The 23,505-nt window shown below is 48.6% G+C and overlaps 1 protein-coding gene across 2 annotated transcripts in view; it reads left to right on the top strand.

Moving 5' to 3' along the window:
* Window positions 1-23,505, top strand: part of TENT4B (terminal nucleotidyltransferase 4B) — a 114,695-nt gene that overhangs the window by 27,782 nt on the left and 63,408 nt on the right. For both annotated transcript variants that reach the window (XM_075325748.1, XM_075325750.1), the window contains exons 2-6: window positions 1,550-1,673; window positions 3,953-3,999; window positions 5,937-6,057; window positions 19,559-19,666; window positions 22,168-22,296. In XM_075325748.1, the coding sequence (XP_075181863.1) occupies window positions 1,550-1,673; window positions 3,953-3,999; window positions 5,937-6,057; window positions 19,559-19,666; window positions 22,168-22,296 (529 nt within the window). The remainder of the gene's footprint in view (window positions 1-1,549; window positions 1,674-3,952; window positions 4,000-5,936; window positions 6,058-19,558; window positions 19,667-22,167; window positions 22,297-23,505) is intronic.

The following is a 23,505-nucleotide window of genomic DNA, read 5'->3' as shown; positions in this document are numbered from 1 at the left end:
GTGAGGCACACGTCAGCTGTTCAAATCAGCTGACATGCAGGAATCACCGCCAGATACTCGCAGGTGATGACACCTATGTTGGAGTAGAATGTACCAGTACAGCCCGCACTCGTTAAGGGTTGAATGGATCCGCTTTCCATAAACTGCAATGTTTAAAAAAAAAAAAAAAAAACTGCAACGGACAAGAGTTGTTTTGCGGAACTTTTTTTGCCAACGAATCTCTGCAGGATCCATTCTAACAGATGACTACAGGACATGTGAACTCAACCTAAGCTGTTTTTTTGGCCAAAGCCATCGTTGGTCTTCATATGGGAGACCCAGACAATGTATTGTTGGCAGGGGAGTATATCGATCAGGCATTTCCAATTTCCGACTGCAGTTTTTGTCTCCCGGTGATGAGCCACATTTGCCGTTGGTTCTCAGACAACACATAGCACTCGTTTGGATGGTGGCTCCTGTGTAGTAGGGCCGGCCAAGCGATTGACAGCCATCTAATATGTACGCCGATCTTTCACACCTCCTCCACTCTGGCTCTACAAGATGTCAGGATCATGAGACCTGATATTGGGATGATGGTGTCTCAACGGTTGGACCCCAAACCTCCTGAATAACTTTTGATTTTAGGAATAATCCTTCAGAGGGTTGTTCTTATCTTGTACAATGATGGTATAGCCAGAGACTGTGCACTGAATGTGTGATCCATGCAGGCCCCATCCCTCCAGTGACCGAGCAGTGGTGGCATCACATGCTTTGGTCTCTCCATTCATTTCTATGGCTATTGCAGAACAAGCTAGAAGCTGCCTGTATTAGTGAGTGTACAGTCCCTACGGCTGTGTGTGTATGATGTGCCGCACACATCGGCATTTCTCAGCCTCACTATTTACATTGCTGTCACTGGCACTTCCATTCCTATTTTTGTCAATATTGGATCCGAAATAAACAGTGACCTACATGATCATCAGAACAAACCTTTTATAAGTGAATATCCAAAATGTAAAAACCGACTCTATCCTCGGGAATCTGTTACCTCCGGTCTAATTTGGGGGAGGTGCACTCCAGTAAGTGTGAGTGCATGATGTGCAGATACGATTTTGTTATTCTTGTTGTTTTTCATTATTCGAGGTTTGCCCTCTTCCCTGTTGGATCAGTTCATGCTGCCTAAATCACAGGCAGCAGGAGCCAGGTCTGTTTTGCTGTGCAACACTCTTGGGCCACCCTGGCCGACGTCTCCCAGCCTCCTCCAGGTGATTGATGGGTGTCTTCATCCTCTACTGCAGGGAGCAGTCGGCCAGGCTTTCAAGAGATTAGCCTCTGGCCGTCTTTTCAGACTATTTTCTCCTATGGAGTGTGTCGGTATAAGATGATCGTTCAGCCAAGCTCTGATTTAGGCTGCTTGTAGTTTGGGCAAGATGAATCAAATGATTGAAACATATAAAGCCATATACACTATGCTGCACAATGATCGCTGTACGTAATGCTAAGCGGTGAAAGTTTGGTCAAATGCATGGATCAAAAACAATTAAAAACAACTTTCTTTTTGTTTCTGCAGACTCCATGAAGAAATTCTCGATTTCTACAAATATATGTCCCCACGTCCCGAAGAGGAAACTATGAGAATGGAGGTCGTTAATCGAATAGAAAGTGTCATTAAAGAGCTGTGGCCGAGCGCAGATGTGAGTATTCAGCACCTCCCGGAGAGGCCATACTTGTATTTTGGGAGTGCTCTGCACCCCTCAGACGTCTACTAAACTGAACCCTGGGGCACATCAGGTTCCTGTTCAGCTTAGGGGGCTCTCGTGGTGCAGCCATAGTACGGATATTAGCACTGGCCTTTTTCTCATTTTGGGTGGTAATCAGATCCTGCCTGTTCCTCTGAGGGGGTCCCTTTTTTTTTTTTTTTTTTTTTTTAACTTAAAGGGGCATTGTCACACTCACACACAAACATCCACTGGTTCTGTACTGCTTCTGGCCACCAGTGTGGTGGAACTCATCGATGTGTTCTGTGTGTTCCACAGCCTCTTGTTAGTGGTCTGTCTCCTCTCTTCTGGGCGTCTCTGCTTTTCTTTTAATGAAGTGTCCTGCTGTATTCCTTTAACTTTTTTTTTTTTTTTCTGCATGGGCACATACCGTATTTTTTGTTTTATAAGACGCACCCCAAATTTAGAGAGAACCAAAAAAAAAAAAAAACGGGGTCCATCTTATTTTCCGGTGTTGTCTTGCCAAAGGGGGGCAGCAGTGGTGGTGAATCGGGTCACAGGAGGCAGGGGTTGTGCTGGCAGCAGCAGCAGGTCCGTGGTGGAGCAGACCGGTGCAGTGAGTTTCCCAGTGTGTCTGCGGTCCCAGTTCAAGTGATGATGCCCGAAGTGGTTCATGCGCAGATGGAGCTCTCATCCAAGAGCTCCATCTGCGCATGTGCTGACAACCAGTGCCATCATTTGAAACCGCGACTGCGGACACACTGGGACACCCACCGCACAGCCACCACAGTCCCGCACGCACAGGGTGGCAGCCAGCGGGCTGCCTGCCCACCTGCAGAGAAGCAGCCACAGGCACCCGGCCACCCGCACGCAGCCACAGGCACCCGGCCACCCGCACCCAGCCGACCGCACAGACAGCCCCACCAGTACGCTATATTTGGATTTTAAGACTCTCCCCTCATTTTCCTCCCAAATTTTATAATCCAAAAAATATGGTAATTATTGAACCGCAACTAAGGCTAATTTTAGGGAAAATACATAATGTGGAGCAAGAATATTTTTGCACAGTGTAGCAAGATTTGAAAGACCGGGAAGAAATTGATCCAGGTTTCATAACTGTTTCTTTCCATGAAATTGTTTCATTATTTATATGCGGGGCTGCTTGTGTCCTTCTCCGTGAAGGTCACAAATCTAGTCCCACATTAAGGTCCAGTCCCACATTAAGGTCCAGTCACACTAAGCAACTTACCAGCGATCCCAACAACGATAGGGATCGCTGGTAAGTTGCTAGGAGGTTGCTGGTGAGCTGTCACACTGCGACGCTCCAGCGATCCCACCAGCAACCTGACCTGGCAGGGATCGCTGGAGCGTGGCTACACGAGTTGCTGGTGAGCTCACCAGCAACCAGTGACCAGCCCCCAGTCTCCTAGTTACAGCACACATCAGGTTAATTAACCAGATGTGTGCTGCAGCTAAATGTGCACAGAGCAGGGAGCAGCGCACAATGCTTAGCGCTGGCTCCTTGCTCTCCTAGTTACAGCACACATCGGGTTAATTGCCTGATGTGTGCTGCAGCTACATGTGCACAGAGCTGGAGCCGGCAGCACAGGCAGTGAGAGCGGAGGAGGCTGGTATCAAAGGTAAATATCGGGTAACCAAGGACAGGGCTTCTTGGTTACCCGATGTTTACATTAGTTACCAGCCTCAGCAGAAGCCGGCTCCTGCTGCCTGCACATTAGTTGTTGCTGGCTCCCTGCTCACTGCACATTAGTTGTTGCGGTCTCGCTGTCACACACAGCGATCTGTGCTTCACAGCAGGACAGCAACAACTAAAAAATGGCCCAGGACATTCAGCAACAACCAACGACCTCACAGCAGGGGCCAGGTTGTTGCTGGATGTCACACACAGCAACATCGCTAGCAACTTCACAAAAGTTGTTCGTTACCAGCGATGTTGCTAGCGATGTTGTTTAGTGTGACAGGGCCTTTACTGTGTGCTGCTCCGTGTGCTTAAGATTACAGGCACAGGTGTTGATTTTCTCACACACGAAGTTTAAGATTAGAGGAGGCCGATATCTGCTCCCGCCTGTCCTCATACTGCTGATGTGGGGCCTGTACAGCCATCATTGACCCCCAATTGATGCGCCAGGGAAAAGGCTGCTATAATTGTCCCTTCAAATGTTAGTGCGTTTAATTTCCTGCGAAATGTATATTTTGCAATCCTCTACTAAAAGTCTGTGTCCATCTGTTTTTAGGTTCAGATATTTGGGAGTTTCAAAACAGGACTTTATTTGCCCACGAGGTAAGTTGTTTATGTAACACATTGTTTCTTGGTCTGATGACAATGAGATTAACTGAACTAAAAGGAAACGTTTTCATCATGTAGTATTCTGTATATTGATAAAACTTCACTCATTTGAGGGCCAAAAGTTTGTCCCTCTGACCTCCCTTATGCTGGTTTACATCTATGTATCTTCACTTCACTGCATACAGTAAAGCAAGTCTGCAGGTTCCTATGTTGCAGCATTTCAAGTAAACTGTAAAGGGAAGGTGTCACTTTTTTATTTTTGTATTAATAGTGATTATGGAATCAAGTATATTTTAATACAAAATTAAATTCACTATTTTTATTTAGTTTTTATTTATTTCTATTTTTAGTGAAAAACAGGGGGCCACCATTTTGGATCTGCTGTGTATAATGACAGTTACCTCATTTATGACAGCTCTGTGCATTGATTCTGATTACAGGCTGCGACCCTTTTTTCTAACAGAGCGCTCTGTTGTGTACTGGACAAGCCCCCTGGGCTGTGCAGATCACAGCAGAGGAAGGAGATCACCGCCATCTTTGTGTAGCACAGCGTATGATGTGTGCTGCACTTTCCCCCTGTCACCCGCCAGGATGGGGTGAGTACCGGTCCCAGGCAGCGGTAATTGCACCATAATTGATCCTGGCGTTCCGCTACCCCCCCCCCCCTTTCCCATGCCTGTGCCCACCTTGGGCCTTCACCGCTCTGTGCTATGATCGCGGACTGGGCAGGCTGCCGGGGGCGCAGGTCTGAGGTGAGTGCACGGGGCTGGGCGTGACTTCTGTAGTGCAGTGGCGGGCTCAGGCTGCAGATCACCACTCCTCGCCGCATGTCACCTTGGACCTCCGATCCCGACCGGCAGCACAATACAGTGGGGCACTATGCCAGCTGTCCTTAGTGACACTTTAGAGATTAGGATCACTTTGTGGTCACCAACAAAGTGGCTCCACACTGATCCTAAACTTCATTTTCTCGTTCTTTTGGAAACACCCAGATTGGGAGGGGGAGGTGTGACATCGCACACATGAGAGCAGATCCCACCCATTTTTACTGCAGCTGTAATGTGAGCTAGTTCTACAGTAGGATTTCAGCAGCCGCTCCCCCTAGTGCTTAAGAGTGGAAGATGTCAAACTTTTAAATATTAATATTAAAAATATATATATATATATATATATATATATATATATATATATATATATATATATATATATATATATATATATATATATATATATAATCTAAATTAAAAACAAACAATATTTAAACATTAACACTTTTACATTTTTTCAGTTAATTTTTTTTTTTTTTTTTTTTTACCTTTGGACAACACCTTCTCTTTAAGCAAATACGCCTAATGTAAACATCAGAGGGAGGACATGAAGACAGGTCTTTATTTTTTTTTTTTTATGCTATATTTGTATTAAAGTGGGTACTGTAGTTCATATGATATTATTGGGCAAGAAGTTTCCTCTAGTGTCAGACATTAAAGGTGTTGTCCAGTGAAAACAGGTATCCCCTTTGCTGTGGGGATCCAAAGGCTGGGTCCTGCACTACAGAATGGGGAATTTTTATACCTATTGGGGAGCGGCAGGTCAGAAGAAAGTATTGGTCTACTAGGAAAAGAGTACAGTAACCCCATAGGGAATAGATGGAGCTAGTGGGCGAGCATCTGTGCTGACTTCCAGCGGGATAAGGGCGCCCTATTCTACCAATCGGTGTCTGTGCCTTTGGTAGAAAACCTTTTTTGAACCCAATTAGTTTGTTTTTTGACTGGCAAAAACCCTACATTAATCTGTGATACTCATGTGTTTAATACCTTTTCCATGTAATGTGACATACATCTTGTGTGCGGAAGTAAATCCAGGAGACAGTCGTTTAGTTTTGCTCCTGTCCGGTCTATAATTTAATCAAAAATTTTCTCTTTGACTGATAGCGACATTGATCTTGTGGTGTTTGGGAAATGGGAGAATTTACCTCTTTGGACTCTTGAAGAGGCGTTAAGAAAACACAAGGTGGCCGATGAAAACTCTGTTAAAGTACTGGACAAAGCCACGGTGCGTGCATGTCTTTTATCAGGGCTTTATTACCTCTGTGTGTATAGCTATGCATTATCATAAAATTGTCATGTGACTCGTGCTATTATTTTGTAAAGGTTTGTTTTATATTTGGCGGGAAAATACTGAATCATAGTACATTTCACACTGTGTTGCACACGATTGATATTTTGTGCTTTTGGCAGCTCATTGTTGTGCTTCACTGTGTAGATTGGGGCAATATCTCCAGAGCCATCTCATTAGTAGAGGGTTGGTCACAACCATTTTCCATTAATTTTATTGACTTGACTTTAATAGGTAATCAACTTGGTGTTACAGGGGGACTGGCGGATTAGGATAAAGTGGTGTATGTCCCAATCACCAGTCTGGGTCCACCGTGCTCAAAGTTGGTAAAGGAGCTGCTGGAAACTCGTAGGGTAGGCGGATAATACAGAGCTTGGTGGCTCTGAAATGATATGAACCTGACCAGAGTTAAACTTGGATCAGGACTATTGTGAACCCTGCCACATGGTCCACACACCCAAACCAGGAACTCCCCTGTTAGCACCACAGGGGTCCTGGGGAACACTGTCCATGTGCGTAGGGGGCACACTGGGACAGTCGACGCTACAGCCCAGTTAACTCCACTGGGCTGCTACAACAGAACTGAAGCGATTATAGTCAGATCCCATGCTCCTCCCTCACCCCCCCCCCCCCACCCGCCACAACGTACTGAGCCACGAATCTTGGCGTGACAGGCACCGGACGCCTAACCCTACCTACTGCTTCCTGAACTACTGGTTGCAGCCAACAATGTGGCTCTATCATGTACAAGTGAAAACTGTGCACCACCATGCCTTTTTATCACCTAGGGTCCGCCCCAAACCCAAGGTGAGCCACATTGGCGCCTCCAGGGGCCAATAGCAGAGTGCCACATCATCAGTGACGCCACTAGCGGCCTATCCGGACTGCCACCTCACTGACATATGGGCAGCACCGCCCCAAACACCCTACCAGTCATCGTCTGATGACCAATGGTGGGGTTCAAGGTCGGGCCTCTGCGAGCCAGTCCGGAGTGGCCACATCATCAGGACACCTGATGCTGCCCAGCCTATCAGGACCTGCTACCTCACGGTCATGCTCAGTGAAGTCCTTACCGGACTTGGCCTCCAATGCACTAAATTCCTGAGCATGCTCAGTAGGCACAACACAAAACTTGGACACAGAACGGAGTCCAAGTACCCGTGCAAAGAGGCTTTCTTCATCGTTCCTTATGGGAGACCCAGACCATGGGTGTATAGCTTCTGCCTCCGGAGGACACACAAAGTACTACACTCAAACATGTAGCTCCTCCCTCCTAGCATATACACCCCCTGGTAGCCAGTCCTAGCCAGTTTCAATGCTTTGTGTTCAGGAGGTCACACACACATGCATTCTCTGATTTTTGATTTTTTTTTTTTTATTTCAAAGATTTGGAAGAAAAGCGGGTCCAGTCTGGACTCCCGGCATGTCCCTTCTCACCCCACTGTGTCGGCGGTGCTGTTAAGGTTGATTTTACAAGGCTGGAGCCTTCACATGCCGCGCTCCTTCACCATCCCCTGGGGTTCTGGCTTGAAGTGGGAGCCATCACGGTTCTCACTGCTTTGCAGGAGACCGGTCTCCATCCGCAGCCCTTTCAGGATCCTGCCGGACGGAGCGCTCACCTCCCAGGGACCTGGCACCTGCGTCTCACAAGCTAAGTACTGAGACGTTTTTACCACAGAATGTGGTCTTTCCAGGGGTCCCTTGTACTTTATATATTGGGGAGAGTGTGTTATATGACTGTGTTAACATTTCCGGCCGGTTCTCCCTGCACGCTGGCCGCATGTTTAAATCTAGGCCCCGGCTTCGCCTGAGGCCTAGTTTCGGTTTCACTGCCCCTGCATGTCAGTCTTGCAGAGGGACAGTGCGGCTCCGCCCAGCGGCTGTTCAGCACAGGGAACGGACACTCCTCACTGAGGAAGGATTCCCTCCCCTGTCTACCTCATTTGCCCGCTCTCAGAGTAGGCCCCGCCCCCTCTCCTCGCTCCGGTCGCCATTTTCTCAGCGTTCTCAATGTCTGCATAGGCACAGAGATACCACAGTGTGACAAATGGGGGCCTGGGCAGGGGGACTGGAGGGCACAGAAATGTAGGTTAAACGGTCTGGCAAGCCACAACCTCCGGTTGTGCAGCTGCTTATATTCTCTGTTTATATACTCTGCTGGGGGTCATTCTGGACAGAGCCCCCACTTCTGCAGCATGTCTCACATCAGAGCAAGGCTGTTCTTAATATGCACTGCATGTAGACTCGTACTGCCTGTACCGAGCACATAAACACAGTGGTCCCTCAGCCTGGAGGCTCATCAGTGGTCCCTCCAGCTGCTCCTGCTCCGGTGGTGCTGAGCATGCATTAGCCCCCTTCTCAGGGCGCTTCTGCTGCTACAGCTCGCTCAGCAAAGCTCACAGAAGACTCTTCATCTGGTCTCAGACCCCGTCCTCCTAAAATGGAGACGCAGGGTCCCCTGTCCTTCCCCGTCCCGCAGCTCTGATTCACTAGCTGACTCACTGGACGAGGAGGATGTCTTTACTAGGGGCTCGGACGCTACTTCATGTACCCTTGATCTGTCCGAAGGTGATGCAGATGCTAATGATTTGATTGCGTCCATTATATTTGTACTGGACCTCAATCCGCCTGTATCAGGGGAGCATCCCCCTCTGGCAGAAAGGCATCAGTATACCTTAAAGAGAACAAGGAGTGTGTTCCTTAACCACTCCAGTTTTCAGCCCACTGTGACCAAGCCCAGAGCCTGTCCTGACAGACGCTCCCAAAGCGTGGTTCTGATGACAGTTTCCCCCTTCCACCAGAGGTGGTCAAGGAGTGAGCTCATTCACCAATGGTGGTCCCTCCGGTGTCTAGACTTTCAGCCCGGATAGTTGTATCAGTGGCTGACGGCACCTCTCTAAGGATCCCACTGTACATTAATTCTGTACTGGACCTCAATCCGCCAGTATCAGAGGAGCAACACTCTCTGGCAAAAAGGCACCAATTTACCTTGCCTAAGAGAACAAGGAGTGTGTTCCTTAACCACTCCAGTTTTCAGGCCACTGTGACCAAGCCCAGGGTCTGCTCTGACAAACGTTTCCCAAAGCGTGGTTCTGATGACAGTTTTCCCTTTCCACCAGTGGTGGTCAAGGAGTGGGCTCATTCACCAAAGGTGGTCCCTCCGGTGTTTAGACTCTCAGCCCGGACCGTTGTATCAGTGGCTGATGGCTCCTCACTTAAGGTTTTGCTGTCTGCCATGTTGTCCTTCTGGCCAAATCTGTATGGAGGCGGCAAGGGCCTCATTCGCCTCAGCTTTTGCAGCAGTGCGGGCTTTCAAAGCCATCTCTGCTTCTCTAGAGGAGATGCATTCCCTCACAGGGACTCTTTGCCCGAAATGGTTGCCTTAACTTCCAGACTTCAGTCTTTTCATCCTATGCCATGTCTGCCATGCTGGAGACTCTCACCGCACTGCGGTGGCCTCGGCTAATTTCCTCGCTATCCGCAGGCCCCTGTGGCTTCGGAAGTGGAAGGCAGATGCTTCTAAAGAAGTTCCTTGCTGGGCTCCCTTTTGTTGGGACCAGACTATTCGGGAACAACTGGATGAAATTATTAAGGAAGCTCTTGGCGGGAAGAGTTCTTCCATGCCACAAACCTAAACCAGGAAACCTGTCCAGGGCAGGAATCAGTCGAGGTTTCGTTCTTTTCGTTCCTCCATCTGATCGTTCTCTAAGCCCTCGGCCTCGTCCACTAGCTCAGCCAAGGATCGTAAACCCAAATGGCGCACGAAGCCACGTCCTCAGAAGACCGCAGGAGATGCTGCCACTAAGTCAGCCTCCTCCTGGCTATCTGGCCACGCCAGCAACGTCCTTGGTCGGTGGCAGGCTCTCCCACTTTGGCGACGTATGGTTTTAACACGTCTCCGATCAGTGGGTGCGGGATACCATCTCCCACGGCTACAGGATAGAATTCTATCCAGCCCGCCAAATAGAATTTTTCTGTCAACTCCCCCCTGCTCCAAGGCCGCCGCCTTCTCACAGGCTGTGGCATTCTTGCAGGCCAATGGAGTAATTGTACCGGTTCCCGACTGGGAACTGTTCTGAGATTTCTGCTTAAATCTATTCCTAGTCCCCGAAGAGGGCGGTGCCTTCCGACCTGGATCTCAAGCTTCTCAAGCATTTTCAGGTGCGGCATTTTCGCATGGAGTCTCTGCGATCAATCGATGACCCAAGGAGATTCCCTAGCATCCATCGACATCAGAGATGCCTATCTGCATGCGCCAATCGCAGTTTCATACCAGCGTTGGCTACGTTTTGCAATCGGAGTGGTCCAATTCGTGGCTCTTTCCTTTGGGTTAGCCACGGCCCCTCGAGTATTCTCAAGGTCTGGGCAGATGTGATTGCGGTCCTGCACCTCTAGGGGTTGGCAGTGATCCTTTTGCCCTGGACGGCCTTCTAGTCTGGGCTTCATCCAGTGCAAACTGTTAGCGGAGTGCCTCGCTCACTCTCGCCACTCTAACCAATTCGGGTGGCTTGTCATTCTGTCCAAGTCCACTCTGACTTCGACCCAGAGGTTCACGTACCCAGGGACGCAATTCGAGACTCTGCCGGCACTTGTGAAGCTGCCCTTAGTCAAACAGCAGTCCCTCCGCTGGCGGTCGACGTCGTTCCATGAGGCACCTAATACAGGTGCTGGATCAGATGGTGGCGTTAATGGAAGCGATTCCCTTGCCCAGTTTCCTCTGCGGCTGGATATTTTCCGCTGTTGGAACAAGCGGACTTCCTCCTTCCACGGGGTGGTGGCTTCGCCACAGACCAGGGGCTCGTTTCAGTGGTGGCTTCGGCCCCTCTGTCTCAGGGACGCTCCTTCCTGGCCCCGTCCCGGGTGATCCTCACCAGGATGCTAGTCTATCCGGCTGGGGAGCAGTATATCTCCACCATGGAGCGCAGGGCACTTGGACTCTGTCCGAATCAGCCCTCTGGATCAATGTGCTGGAAATCAGAGCTGTGTTTCTAGCTCTCTAAGCCTTTCACCATCTGTTGGCGGCCAGGCACATTCGAGTCCAGTCAGACAACGCGACAGCGTTTGCCTACATCATCCTCCAGGGCGGGACACTCAGCCGCCTGGCAATGTTGGAGGTTCAACGCATTCTTTAGTGGACGGAGGACTCCTAGTCCACCATATCCGCAGCCCACATCCCAGACGTGGAAAACTGTGAGGCAGATTATCTTAGCCGTCAAACTGTGGCTCCACGATCCTCAGGTTTTTGCGGCAGACGCACTGGTTCAAGTTTGGTCCCAGCTTCGTCTGTCTTACGTGTTTCACCCTCTAGCTCTTGCCCAGAGTCCTGCGCAAGATCAGAAAGGAGGGCCGTCGGGTCATTCTCATTACTCCAGACTGACCCAGGCAAGCTTGGTACCCTGACCTGCTCCATCTGTCCGTAGAGGTGCCATGGCATCTCCCGGACTGTCCAGACCTTCTCTCACGAGGTCCGTCTTTCCGCCAGAATCCTGAGGCTCTCAGATTGACGGCGTGGCTTTTGAGTCTTGGATCTTGACGACTTCTGGTATCCCTCCTGAAGTCATCTCCACTATGACTCGAGCTCGGAAGTATCCTTTGGCCTTTTGGCCTTGCCGACCCTCCTGTCCCTTCTACAGTCCGGTCTGCAGCTAGGGCTATCCCTCAATTCCCTCAAGGGACAGGTCTCGGCTCTGTCAGTGTTGTGCCAGCGGCGTATCGCCCGGCTGGCTCAGGTGCGCTCCTTCATGCAGGGCGCATCTCACATCATTCCGCCTTACCTGGCGGCCTTTGGAGCCCTGGGACCTTAATCCGGTCCTCACGGCTTCCGGAAACCCCCCTTTGAGCCTCTTAAGGAGGTTTCTTTGTTTCGTCTTTCACAGAAAGTGGTCTTTCTAGTGGCCATAATTTCCCTCGAGAGTCTCTGTTTTGGCTGCACTCTCTTCGGAGTCACCCCCTTTTTTTGGTTTTTGATCAAGACAAGGTGGTTCTCCGTCCGACTCCGGACTTTCTCCCTAAGGTGGTTGCTGCTTCCACCTTAACCGGGGCATTTTCCCTGCCTTCCTTTTGTCCGGCTCCTGTTCATCGCTTTGAAAAGTTTGAAAAGGCGTTGCATACTCTGGATCTGGTGCGGGCGTTCCGGATCTATGTGTCTCGCACTGCTGTTCTTAGGCGGTGCACCTCTCTTTTGTGCTGACCACTGGTCAGCGTAAGGGCCTCTCGGCTTCTAAGCCGACCCTGGCTCGTTGGATTAGGTCGGCCATTTCCGATACCTACCAGTGTACTCACTCAAGTGCCTCCCCCGCCGGGGATCAAGGCACACTTGACCAGAGCTGTCGGTGCCTCTTAGGCTTTCAGGCCCAGGCTACGGCTCAGCAGGTCTGTCAGACTGCCACTTGGATTAGTCTGCTTACCTTTTCGAAGCACTACCAAGTGCATGCTCTTGCTTCGGCAGATGCGAGCTTGGGCAGACGCATCCTTCAGGCGGCTGTCGCCCATTTGTGAAGTTAGGTTTCGCCTGCTTCTCAGTTTTTCTGTTTATTCCCACCCATGGACTGCTTTGGAACGTCCCATGGTCTGGGTCTCCCATAAGGAACGATGAAGAAAAAGAGAATTTTGTTACTTACCGTAAATTCTTTTTCTTATAGTTCCGACATGGGAGACCCAGCACCCTCCCTATTGCCTGTTGGCAGGTTTCTTGTTCCGTGTGTTTTCACCGGCTGTTGTTGTTGTAGACAGAGGTTCCGGTTGTTCCGGGTTTTGCTCTGTCTCTACTTGTGGGTGGATGTCCTCCTTCAGCTTTTGCACTAAACTGGCTAGGACTGGCTACCAGGGGGTGTATATGCTCGGAGGGAGGAGCTACACTTTTTAGTGTAGTACTTTGTGTGTCCTCCGGAGGCAGAAGCTATACACCCATGGTCTGGGTCTCCCATGTCGGAACTATAAGAAAAAGAATTTACGGTAAGAAACAAAATTCTCTTTTTTCGCATTAAGTGTGGGAGCATGCTCAGTAGCCTGAACTGAGGACTTAACCTGAGAAAGGACACCATCAGGCTCAGCATGCTCACTAGGCGAAACACTGGACATAGGTTGTGGCTGGGGCAAATCTGCAAGCGCCCTAGTCACCTCTTCACATTGAGACGTGGAGAAAGAAGTAACTAGCTGGACGACCCGAGGCACAGGCAGGTAGCATGTACCGCAGCAGGCTGCTTGCGGCTACGACTGTACCAATTTGTAACACCTGGTCTCGGGTACCTTAGATTGTATTTTTTTTTTTTTTTTTTATTTTTTCTCTTATGTTAGTTTTGAGCTTTCTCTTTTTGACAAATCGCTCAAATTCAGAGCAGCTGCCATGAAACGCTCACACTGTGTTCCCTATACAGCCAGGAAGTTTTTGTTCCTTTCTCGCCTTTTCATTGGGGGACACAGACAGTGGGTATTATGATGTCTCCAGGGGAGGCGTGACACTAGATTTGAAAAAGTATTAGCTCCTCCCCCCCACAGTATATAGCCTAGCTAGGCAGGAAACTAGCTGTTTTTTTTTCTAGTGTCAGCAGGAAGGCTGACATGTCTGGCCTGAGCCCTACCAGGTGCCTTAGGCCAGCTTATTTTTTTATTTAGTTTTTTTCTTATTCTAATTTCGATATGGAGCAATACCAGGGTGCCTTGCCACCCTCGTTCCCCCCGCTTACGGGCAGAGGAAACCTGGCGTGCACAAGCAGTCAGTCTTCCCTCGCGCCCAAGTGGTTGGGTCTGCATACCGCTCCATGCTCCCTGGAAGCACGTCACACCAAGGTAGCTCCAGAGGGCTAAGCAGAGCCGAGGACCTGCTTCAGCCTTGAGCCGAAGATGCGTCCCTGAGATCCCCGCATCCCCAGACCGACGCGTCTTCAGACGGAACCAGGAGCAGGTAGGGAGACGACGACGACTGTCCCCTGCATCCAAACCGCCGCCTGAAAAAGCGCCGGTGGGGTGATGCAGACCATGATCCCGGGGAGCCTCATTAATTTAGCCTCCGGCGTTGGCCTGCATTCTAGTAACGCCCAGTCTCACTGCTCTGGAAGCCGCTCCCTCAGTCGCAGCGGCTCTCCTCTGATTGGCCGTCACGTTTAGTCCCAGCCCTGGGACGAATCGGCCTCCGGGGGCCGTCTCTCTCCTACATGATGCCAGGAACGCTGGACGCCATCTTCCACGTGGGGAGCAGACACGGGTGAGATCGCCTCCTTGGCTCTGCACTTCTACAGTGCTATATACCGCTCTGCTCAGCGGTATATCGCTGTCTTTCTAGCGGTGTGTGCCTGCTGGCTAGCGGTGTATATCAGCTGTTAGCGGTATATATTGGCTCTGCCTGCAGGTATATGCCGACTGTTTGACAGTATATGCCATTTTGCTATCGGTGTATATACCGGCTGTGCATAGCGGTCACTTTATAATGCTGGTAGTGGCTCCTCATATAACAGCGGCATAACCCTATCCCTATAGGGCTGTAGGACTCTGTTGCTGACATGCGTAACCGCAAGGGTGATAAACCTTCCCAGGCGTCCTCTACAGACCTGTACTATGCCTGTACCAGCTGTGGATGCTCGTTTTCTAATGGCCGAAGCTATCCACTATGCCGGGGCTGCGATGCCCCTACTACAGTGTCACAACAGACCCTGTTGCTGGACCAAGATGCCGTGCAGTCTGTGGATTCTGCTCCGGCCACCGGCCAGGCAGCACCCCCGTCTGATGACGTAATGCCTGCATGGGCTCTTCTAATGTCTAAAAGGTTAGATGACCTTGCCGCTCAGATATCTCAGCCGTCCACAGGCTCCCACAGCCTTCCCCCGGCTCAGCTCCCTCAGAGGAGCGCACCTGCTTCGTCTGGTCACTCTTCCCCAGAACGTAAAAAGGCTGTTTCCAACAAGGCGCCATTGCGACCTCTACGCCTCATCCGACTCGGACGATGGTCAGTCTGACCGAGGGCCCGTGACTTTTAGTAGTCACGATTCTCAAGACTCTGACTCTGATTCAGATGTCCATTCTGAGTCTAGGCATATAGAAGACACACTAATTTCGGCTGTCAATCACTCTGTCGATTTCTGATCAGCCTCCGGACCAGACTTCTCAGTCGGCAATCAAGTGGGCCAAGAAGCCTCCTAAGTCCTTTGCCCAGGATCCGGTTTTTCGTCAAATTATATCTAAACTGTGGGATCACCATGATAGAAGGTTTAATAATAAACCCTTCACTTCATTCGCTTATCACTTTCCATCTGAAATGGTTAAGACCTGGTCAGTACCCCCCATTGTGGATCCGCCAGTATCCAGACTGGCTAAACAGTCATGTCTGTTTCAGACAACGCCTTTCTCAAGGACTTGTCCGACCGCGTAGTTGATGCTGCGGTCAAGTCTATTTTCCATGCTTTGGGCTCCTCTCTTCGCCCCCTGTTTGCCTTGACATGGGTCTCAAGAGCTATGGGTGTGTGGAGTAAGAACCTGCGAAGGATGCTTCGCTCTTGTAATGTTCCGGAGGCTTTTGAGATCCTTGATTTGTTCTCTCTAGCCTCTAATTATTTTAACGGCAGCCAATGCTGTCTTTGCCCGCAGAGTCCTTTTGGCTAAAGATATGGAATGCGGACAGTGCCTCCAAGAAATCCCTGTCCACACTCCCCTTCCATGGCCTTCGTCTGTTTGGAGAATCCTTGGACAAACTCATATCTGAGACGACTGTTGGTAAAAGTACCATTCTACCACAAAAGCTGCCTGTATCCAGGAATTTTAAAAAATCTTCTTGGCGCAGGCAGTCCTTTTGGCCTGCCCCCCAAAAACAATCAGCCCAAGGATCGTCCCAACGCTCAGATCAAGGATCCGGTTCTTCAAGGGGCTCTTCCTGGCGTTCCCACTCCAAGCAACCTAAACCCAAAGGACCTCACCCTGTACAGGCCCCCTCAGCATGACTCCAGGTATCCCTCAGATCTGACTACTGTTGGAGAGCGGCTTCTGCTTTTTCGCAATATCTGGCTAGACCACACTCGCAATGCTTGGGTTCGAGAAATCGTCACCTCAGGTTACAAGATCGATTTCCATTCCCTGCCGGCCAACAGGTTTCTGCGTTCTCGTCTTCCAAAGTCCAAAACGCAAAGCCAGGCCTTTATTTCAGGCCATAACATTTGCCTTCTGTAAAGAGGCTATCATTCCAGTGCCCCTGGAACAGCGCGGCAAAGGTTTCTATTCAAACCTTTTTGTCGTTCCCAAAAAAGATGGCTCTGTCCGCCCTATCTTGGACCTCCAAAAGGCTGAACAGATTCGGACCTTCCAAATGGAATCATTGAGAGCAGTGCTAGCCGCCATGGAACCGCGATAATTCCTAGCTTCCATATACGTTCAAGATGCTTATTTACACATTCCCATATGTGTATCTCATCAACGGTTCCTTCGTTTTGCCGTAGGTCACCGTCATTTCCAATTCATGGCCCTCCCTTTTGGGCTGGCCACTGCGCCTCGGGTCTTCACAAAGGTCATGGCGGCCGTCATGTCCATTTTACACCGCAGAGGCGTCCTGGTTGTTCCCTATTTGGACGACCTACTTGTCAAAGGGAGCTCTATTCAAGTTTGCTCAAAGCGTGCAGATTTGCCTAGACACATTGTCAAGGCTAGGGTGGCTTATCAACTTCAACAAGTCATCCCTCATTCCTCATCAGCGCATCACCTTTTTATGTATGCTGATAGACACTGCTCAGTCCCGGGTTTTTCTTCCAGAAGAGAAGAGGTCTTCCCTGATCCGGGCCGCCCAATCCCTCCGCTCCCGCCGTTACACATCCCTTCGTAATGGAATGAGTGTTAGGCAAGATGGTGGCGGTCATGGAAGCCGTGTCCTTTGCCCAATTCCATCTGCGACCTCTACGTTATCTTCTATCATCTTGGGACAAGAATCCAGCTTCTCTAGACCGGTCAGTCCGCCTTTCTCAGACTGCGCGCAGCTCCCTCGTCTGGTGGACTCAAGTCTCATCCCTATCTCAAGGGAAGTCCTTCCGCCCTGTCCTTTGGCAAGTAGTCACGACGGATGCCAGCCTGATAGGCTGGGGGGCGGTGTTTCTCCACCACACTGTTCACGAACGCTGGTCTCCTTCCGAGCGCTCCCTGCACATCAACGTTCTAGAGATCAGAGCCATATTTTTGGCCCTTCAGAACTTTCAGTCCTTGCTATTGGGCGTCCCTGTTCGGATCCAGTCAGGCAATGCCACGGCTGTGGCTTTCATCAACCGTCAGGGAGGAACTCGCAGCGATGAAAGAAGTATCCAGGATTCTTCTTTGGGCAGAGATGCACATTTCCATTATTTCAGCTGTCCATATTCCGGGGGTAGACAACTGGGCCGCAGACTTCCTCAGCAGGTAAGGTATAGCGGCAGGGGAATGGGCCCTCCACGACTAAGTGTTCCATCAGATCACTCTTCGTTGGGGACTCCAGATGTAGACCTCATGGCTTCTCGGATGAACGTCAAAATACATCCCTTCATATCCCGGTCAAGAGACCCGCTAGCGATCGGCTCCGACGCTCTAGTCATTCCATGGGCACAGTTTCGCCTCCCCTACATCTTCCCTCTGTTTCCTCTCATTCCGAGAGAAATCAAGAAAATCAAAGCGGAGGGAATCCCGGTGATCCTCGTGGCCCCGGATTGGCCCAGGAGAGCCTGGTACCCAGAGCTTCTCTAACTTCTCGGCGACACTCCCTGGCGTCTCCCCGACCGCCCGGATCTTCTGTCGCAAGGTCCAATATTCCACCAGAATACAGCACAGCTGCATTTGACGGCGTGGCGCTTGAATCCTTGATTCTAGCCAAGTCAGGTCTTTCTTCTAAGGTAGTTCATACCATGCTTAATGCTCGGAAGCCCTCCTCCGCCAGTATCTATCACAGGACCTGGAAGACCTATCTTTCCTGGTGTGACCGTCATAATCTGTCGCCCCTTACCTTTTCAATCCCTAATGTTCTTGCCTTTCTGCAAGACGGTCTGGACTTGGGACTGGCTCAGTACCCTTAAGGGACAAGTTTCTGCCTTGTCAATGTTCTTCCAGAAGCAGCTAGCTTCTCGTCCTCAGGTCCGTACCTTTTTTTTCAAGGGATAGCGCATTTGGTCCCTCCTTATCGCCACCCCTTAAATCCCTGGATTCTGAATCTGGTTCCCGGAGCTCTTCAGCTTCCTCCTTTCGAACCTCAGAGATCTCTCTTCAACGACTGTCCTGGAAGGTTGCCTCTTTAGTCGCCTCTTTAGTCGCCATTACCTCTATCAGGCGAGTGTCCGAACTTGCGGCCCTTTTCTGTCGTTCACCTTACCTGATATTCCATCATAAGGTAGTCCTTCGGCCTTCCCCCGCCTTTCTTCCGAAGGTCGTATCTTCTTTCCACTTAAACGAGGACATTGTGTTGCCGTCATTCTTCCCAGCCCCGGTCCACTCCTTGTGAAGGGCTTTTTCAACTGTAGATCTTGTCAGGGCTCTGCGGATCTACATCTCCAGAACAGCGCCGTTGCGCAAGTCCGATGCCCTCTTCGTCCTCTCAGAAGGACACACAAAGGGCAACCAGGCTTCTAAATCCACGATTTCTTGATGGATCAGAACTGCCATCTGTGAGGCTTACAAAGCACGAGGTGTTGTTCCTCCTCAATCTGTGCGGGCCCACTCTACGCGAGCAGTGGATGCTTCCTGGGCTATCCGCCCTCAGGCTTCGGCGGGCCAACTTTGCAAGACCGCTACCTGGTCCAGTGTGCACACGTTTACAAAATTCTACAGAGTGCATACGCGTGCATCCGCGGATGCTGCTCTTGGAAGACAAGTCCTTCAGGCGGCAGTGGCCCATTTATAAGTGGCCACTGCTCGATTTGTTGACAGTGTTTTGATATATATGTTCACTGCAGTTGCGGTTGTTAGTCAGCTCTTAGGCTGATGTTTATACACTGTTAATAGTTCAGGTCCCACCCAGGGACTGCTTTGGGACGTCCCACTGTCTGTGTCCCCCAATGAAAAGGCGAGAAAGGAACGGACATTTTTGTGTACTCACCGTAAAATGTCTTCTTTGGAGCCTTTCATTGGGGGACACAGCTCCCACCCTTGTGGTTTTGGTTGTCCTTCTCCTACTGCTTTTACACCAAACTGAGCTAGTTTCCTGCCTAGCTAGGGTATATGCTGTGGGGGGAGGAGCTAACACTTTTGCAAATCTAGTGTCACGCCTCCCTGGAGACATCATAATACCCACTGTCTGTGTCCCCCAATGAAAGGCTCCAAGGAAGACATTTTACTGTGAGTACACAAAAATGTCTTTTTTTTTTTTTTTTTTTTTTTTTTTTTTAATTCTAGAAACATCTACAGTTTTTTCCCATGTTGTGTATTCGTATAATTAGCCGTATTTTTAATTGGTGGGCTTTTTTTTTGGCAGATCTGCCACTATAATCTGTCTTTTGTTTTCTTTTAGGTACCTATCATTAAACTAACTGATTCATATACTGAAGTCAAAGTTGACATAAGTTTTAATGTACAGAATGGAGTGAAAGCCGCCCAGCTCATCAGGGATTTTATCAAGGTTAGAGACATTTTTATTATTACTGCACTGCATTGGCGGGTCCTCGCTATAGGATTCAATGGCTTATGTACAGGACTTTCCCACCCCAGGTTATGAAGAGACATGCATATTTAAGGACACCTCTCCATTCATTTTTTTTACATTCATGCAGTGGCCGATAATCTGTTCTAAACATGGAGAATAACTGTTTAACCCTTTTCCGATCCATAACATACTAAAGCATCATGATTTAGAGATGGTCGAACCCGAAGTTCGGTGTTCATGCCGAACAGACTTTACAAAAAAAAAAAAACAGTTCGCATTCGGAGTTCGGGTGCTTTACATATGGAAGCAACTCACAAGAGATTCTGTGCACGCAGATACACTCGGTGCTCAGCCCAGTGTGATCCGCTTGCTGTGTTTGAACAGTTCCCCCAAAAATGGAAAAACTCCACCCATCTGGAAGTGATGTGTTTATGGTTGGCTGCATGTGGGCGGAGGCTCCAACTATTCAGTGACTTCCATTGGGGTTCAGGTCAAGTTCGTGTCCAGAACACCACTTTAGATAGTCTGGATGGACCTGCCGAACCAAACTTCCACAGGTCCACTCATCTCAAATCATGATGTCTTAAGAGTCGATCCTATGCCCTGGTTAGAGGGTGTTGAGGCATTACAACTTGCACCCTGCTGCAACAGGGGTCAATGGTGACGACAATCTTAACCATTTAACTTTCTATATTCCGAGACCTGTAATGTTTGTATTTTTTGGTGGATGGACCCATGCGATGGCTTTATTTATTTTTTTTTTTTTTTTTTATATAGGACAAGACAATGTTTTTGTTAATACCGGTTCCGTACTTTCACCACCCTCTGACCTGCTCTTGCAGTCCACACAAACGCACACAAGCACACACATACAGTATTATGCCCACCTTACTTTCCGTTCCACCGCCGGTCTCATGGTTCTTGTAGTTCGCCGGCTCATCGCGACAAGGGAGGAATCCTTGCGGCGAACTACAAGGACCCAGGAGGCCGGTGATGGAACGGAAGGTAAGGTGAGCATAATGTGTGCCTTCAGTTCCATCGCCGGCCTCCTTGTCTTGTAGTTCGCTGCTCCAGGATGTGTATCGGCAAGCATGGCGACGAGGCAGGAACTTCCCCTGTCAGCCGCTACTCAAAGGCAGCGCGCTGACCAATCAGAGGCAAGCGGCTCCTACCTTTGACGTCAGCGCTCTGGCAGCGGAAGTTCCTCCCTCGTCGTGATGGTAATCTGATACACAGCTCGTACTAGCGAACAGCAAGTCCCAGGAGACCGGCGATGGAACGGAAGGTAAGGTGAGCATAAGGTAGGTGTGTGTGTGTGTGTGTGTGTAGGCACAATAGAGGACCAGGATGGGACATTTAACAAGTTGTTTGCATTGCAATGATTTCCTATGGGAAATCTTGCTTTGCTGAACGAGTAACTTGGTTAACAAGCACACTCCCAGAATGGAATTTTCTCGTTAACCAAGGTTCCTCTGTTGTGTTTTTTTTTTTTGTTTTTTTTTGTTTTTTTATTTAATTATTACATTAAATAGTCCCTCAGGGGACTTAAAGCTCTAATTGTCTGTCGGCTTGTGCTATATACAGCCATGGCAGAGGATTGCTGTATGTCGCAGAAATCAGTCTCCTTTGAAGCCTGGCCACAGGCAAGTTTCAGAGGATCGCTGCTATAACAAACAGGTCTTCAGCAGCCCCCCTGCTGTCATAGCAATATCTTGTTAGTCCGGGGCCAGCAGGTGGAGTGAAGCTGCCGGGGACCGGCTTGTCTGACTAGTTCACAGCGCGACTCTGTCCCCGGCAAATATTAAGTTGTTCTCTGAAAAGCCAAAACATTTGTGGCAAACCTACCTGGTTGCGATCATACATGCTGCTTACAGATTGCGCAGCATGTATCAGCTGCCAGGTCCACTTTAATCCCATTGTGAAGATGTTTGGGGGGGTTCGGACACATTATACTTTTATGAGAATAGTAAATTTAGGTCAATATGTTTTGAAGTTTATTTATCATCCTCATTATCCCATTGTTCAAGAAGTAATGTGGCTTTAAAAAGACCAATTCTGGATTTGTTTTCGAAGCATTTCAAATCTATCGCCACTTAAAGGGCCTCATAGCTTTGTAATATGGGGCAAATGAGCTTCATCATTATGGGTTAAGTATTCCGTGATGGATTATTTACATGATTGCTCCGTACAGAGCAGTAACCAGGGATTAATAATCTGCCTTCTGTGGATAAGGACGACACGGGAGGCTCCTGCTGCTGCCAGTGACTTCATAGGACAGCACAGGAGAAAAACTAATTTCTTTATGTATTAGTTGTATTTGTAATGTGAGACAAGAAATATTAAACATATAAAACAATCACTAGAATAAGAGCAGAATTTTTAATTTTTTTTTCCAAAATTTCGCCCTGTTTATTTGGATGTACTTTGCCTTGTAAACTGTGCGTAAATCGTGTAACATTTTATGTCTTTTCTTCCAGAAATACCCAGTTCTTCCATATTTAGTGCTGGTTTTAAAGCAGTTCTTGCTGCAGAGAGACCTGAATGAAGTGTTTACAGGCGGTATAGGCTCCTATAGTCTCTTTTTAATGGCCGTCAGTTTTCTGCAGGTGAGCTGCTGTTCTTTATTGCCTGTAGTATGAATCTTGGGCTGTCACATAGGAGTGACTGGTAATGCATTTTTTTCTTTTCATGCGCATGACTGGCAATAAGTTTCTTTATTTTATTTTTTATTTTTTATTTTTTTGTTTAATTTCATATATATATATATATATATATATATATATATATATATATATATATATATATATATATATCTATTTAGATATACATCTATTATATTTTTTATATATAGATATTATTAATATATAATCTAAATATAATATCTAAATATAATATATCTAAATATATTTAATGTAATGTCTAATATATAATGTAATATCTAACTAATATGTAATGTAATATATATATATATATATGTATATATATGTATATATATGTATGTATGTATGTGTATGTATGTATGTATGTATGTATGTGTGTGTGTGTATATATATATATATGTATGTATGTATGTATGTATGTATGTATGTATGTATGTATATATGTATTATATATAATTTAGTGTGTATTTGTATGCGTTTTGTACATGTATATAAAATTTTTTATTTTTTTGGATGCTTGTGATACCATGTGTCTTGCACGGTTTTAGTTTGCCATACCTGTGAATTTATTCTGCTGCCTGTGGACCCGGCATAAAGGCACCGTCACACTAGGCAACATCGCTAGCAACATCGCTGCTAACGAACAACTTTTGTGACATTGCTAGCGATGTTGCTGTGTGTGACATCCAGCAACAACCTGGCCCCTGCTGTGAGGTCGTTGGTTGTTGCTGAATGTCCTGGGCCATTTTTTAGTTGTTGCTGTCCCGCTGTGAAGCACACATCGCTGTGTGTGACAGCGAGACAGCAACAACTAAATGTGCAGGCAGCAGGAGCCGGCTTCTGCGGAGGCTGGTAACCAATGTAAACATTGGGTAACCAAGAAGCCCTGTCCTTGGTTACCCGATATTTACCTTTGTTACCAGCCTCCTCCGCTCTCAGCTGTCAGTGCCGGCTCCTGCTCTGTGCACATGTAGCTGCAGGACACATCGGGTTAATTAACCTGATGTGTGCTGTAGCTAGGAGAGCAGGGAGCCAGCGCTAAGCATTGTGCGCTGCTCCCTGCTCTCTGCACGTGTAGCTCCGTGCGCTGGTAACCAAGGTAAATATCGGGTTGGTTACCCGATATTTACCTTAGTTACCAAGCGCAGCATCTTC

This window comes from Anomaloglossus baeobatrachus, chromosome 10 (genome assembly GCF_048569485.1).
Source record: "Anomaloglossus baeobatrachus isolate aAnoBae1 chromosome 10, aAnoBae1.hap1, whole genome shotgun sequence".
NCBI classification, from domain to species: domain Eukaryota; kingdom Metazoa; phylum Chordata; class Amphibia; order Anura; family Aromobatidae; genus Anomaloglossus; species Anomaloglossus baeobatrachus.
This window is presented reverse-complemented; position numbering and strand designations above follow the sequence as displayed.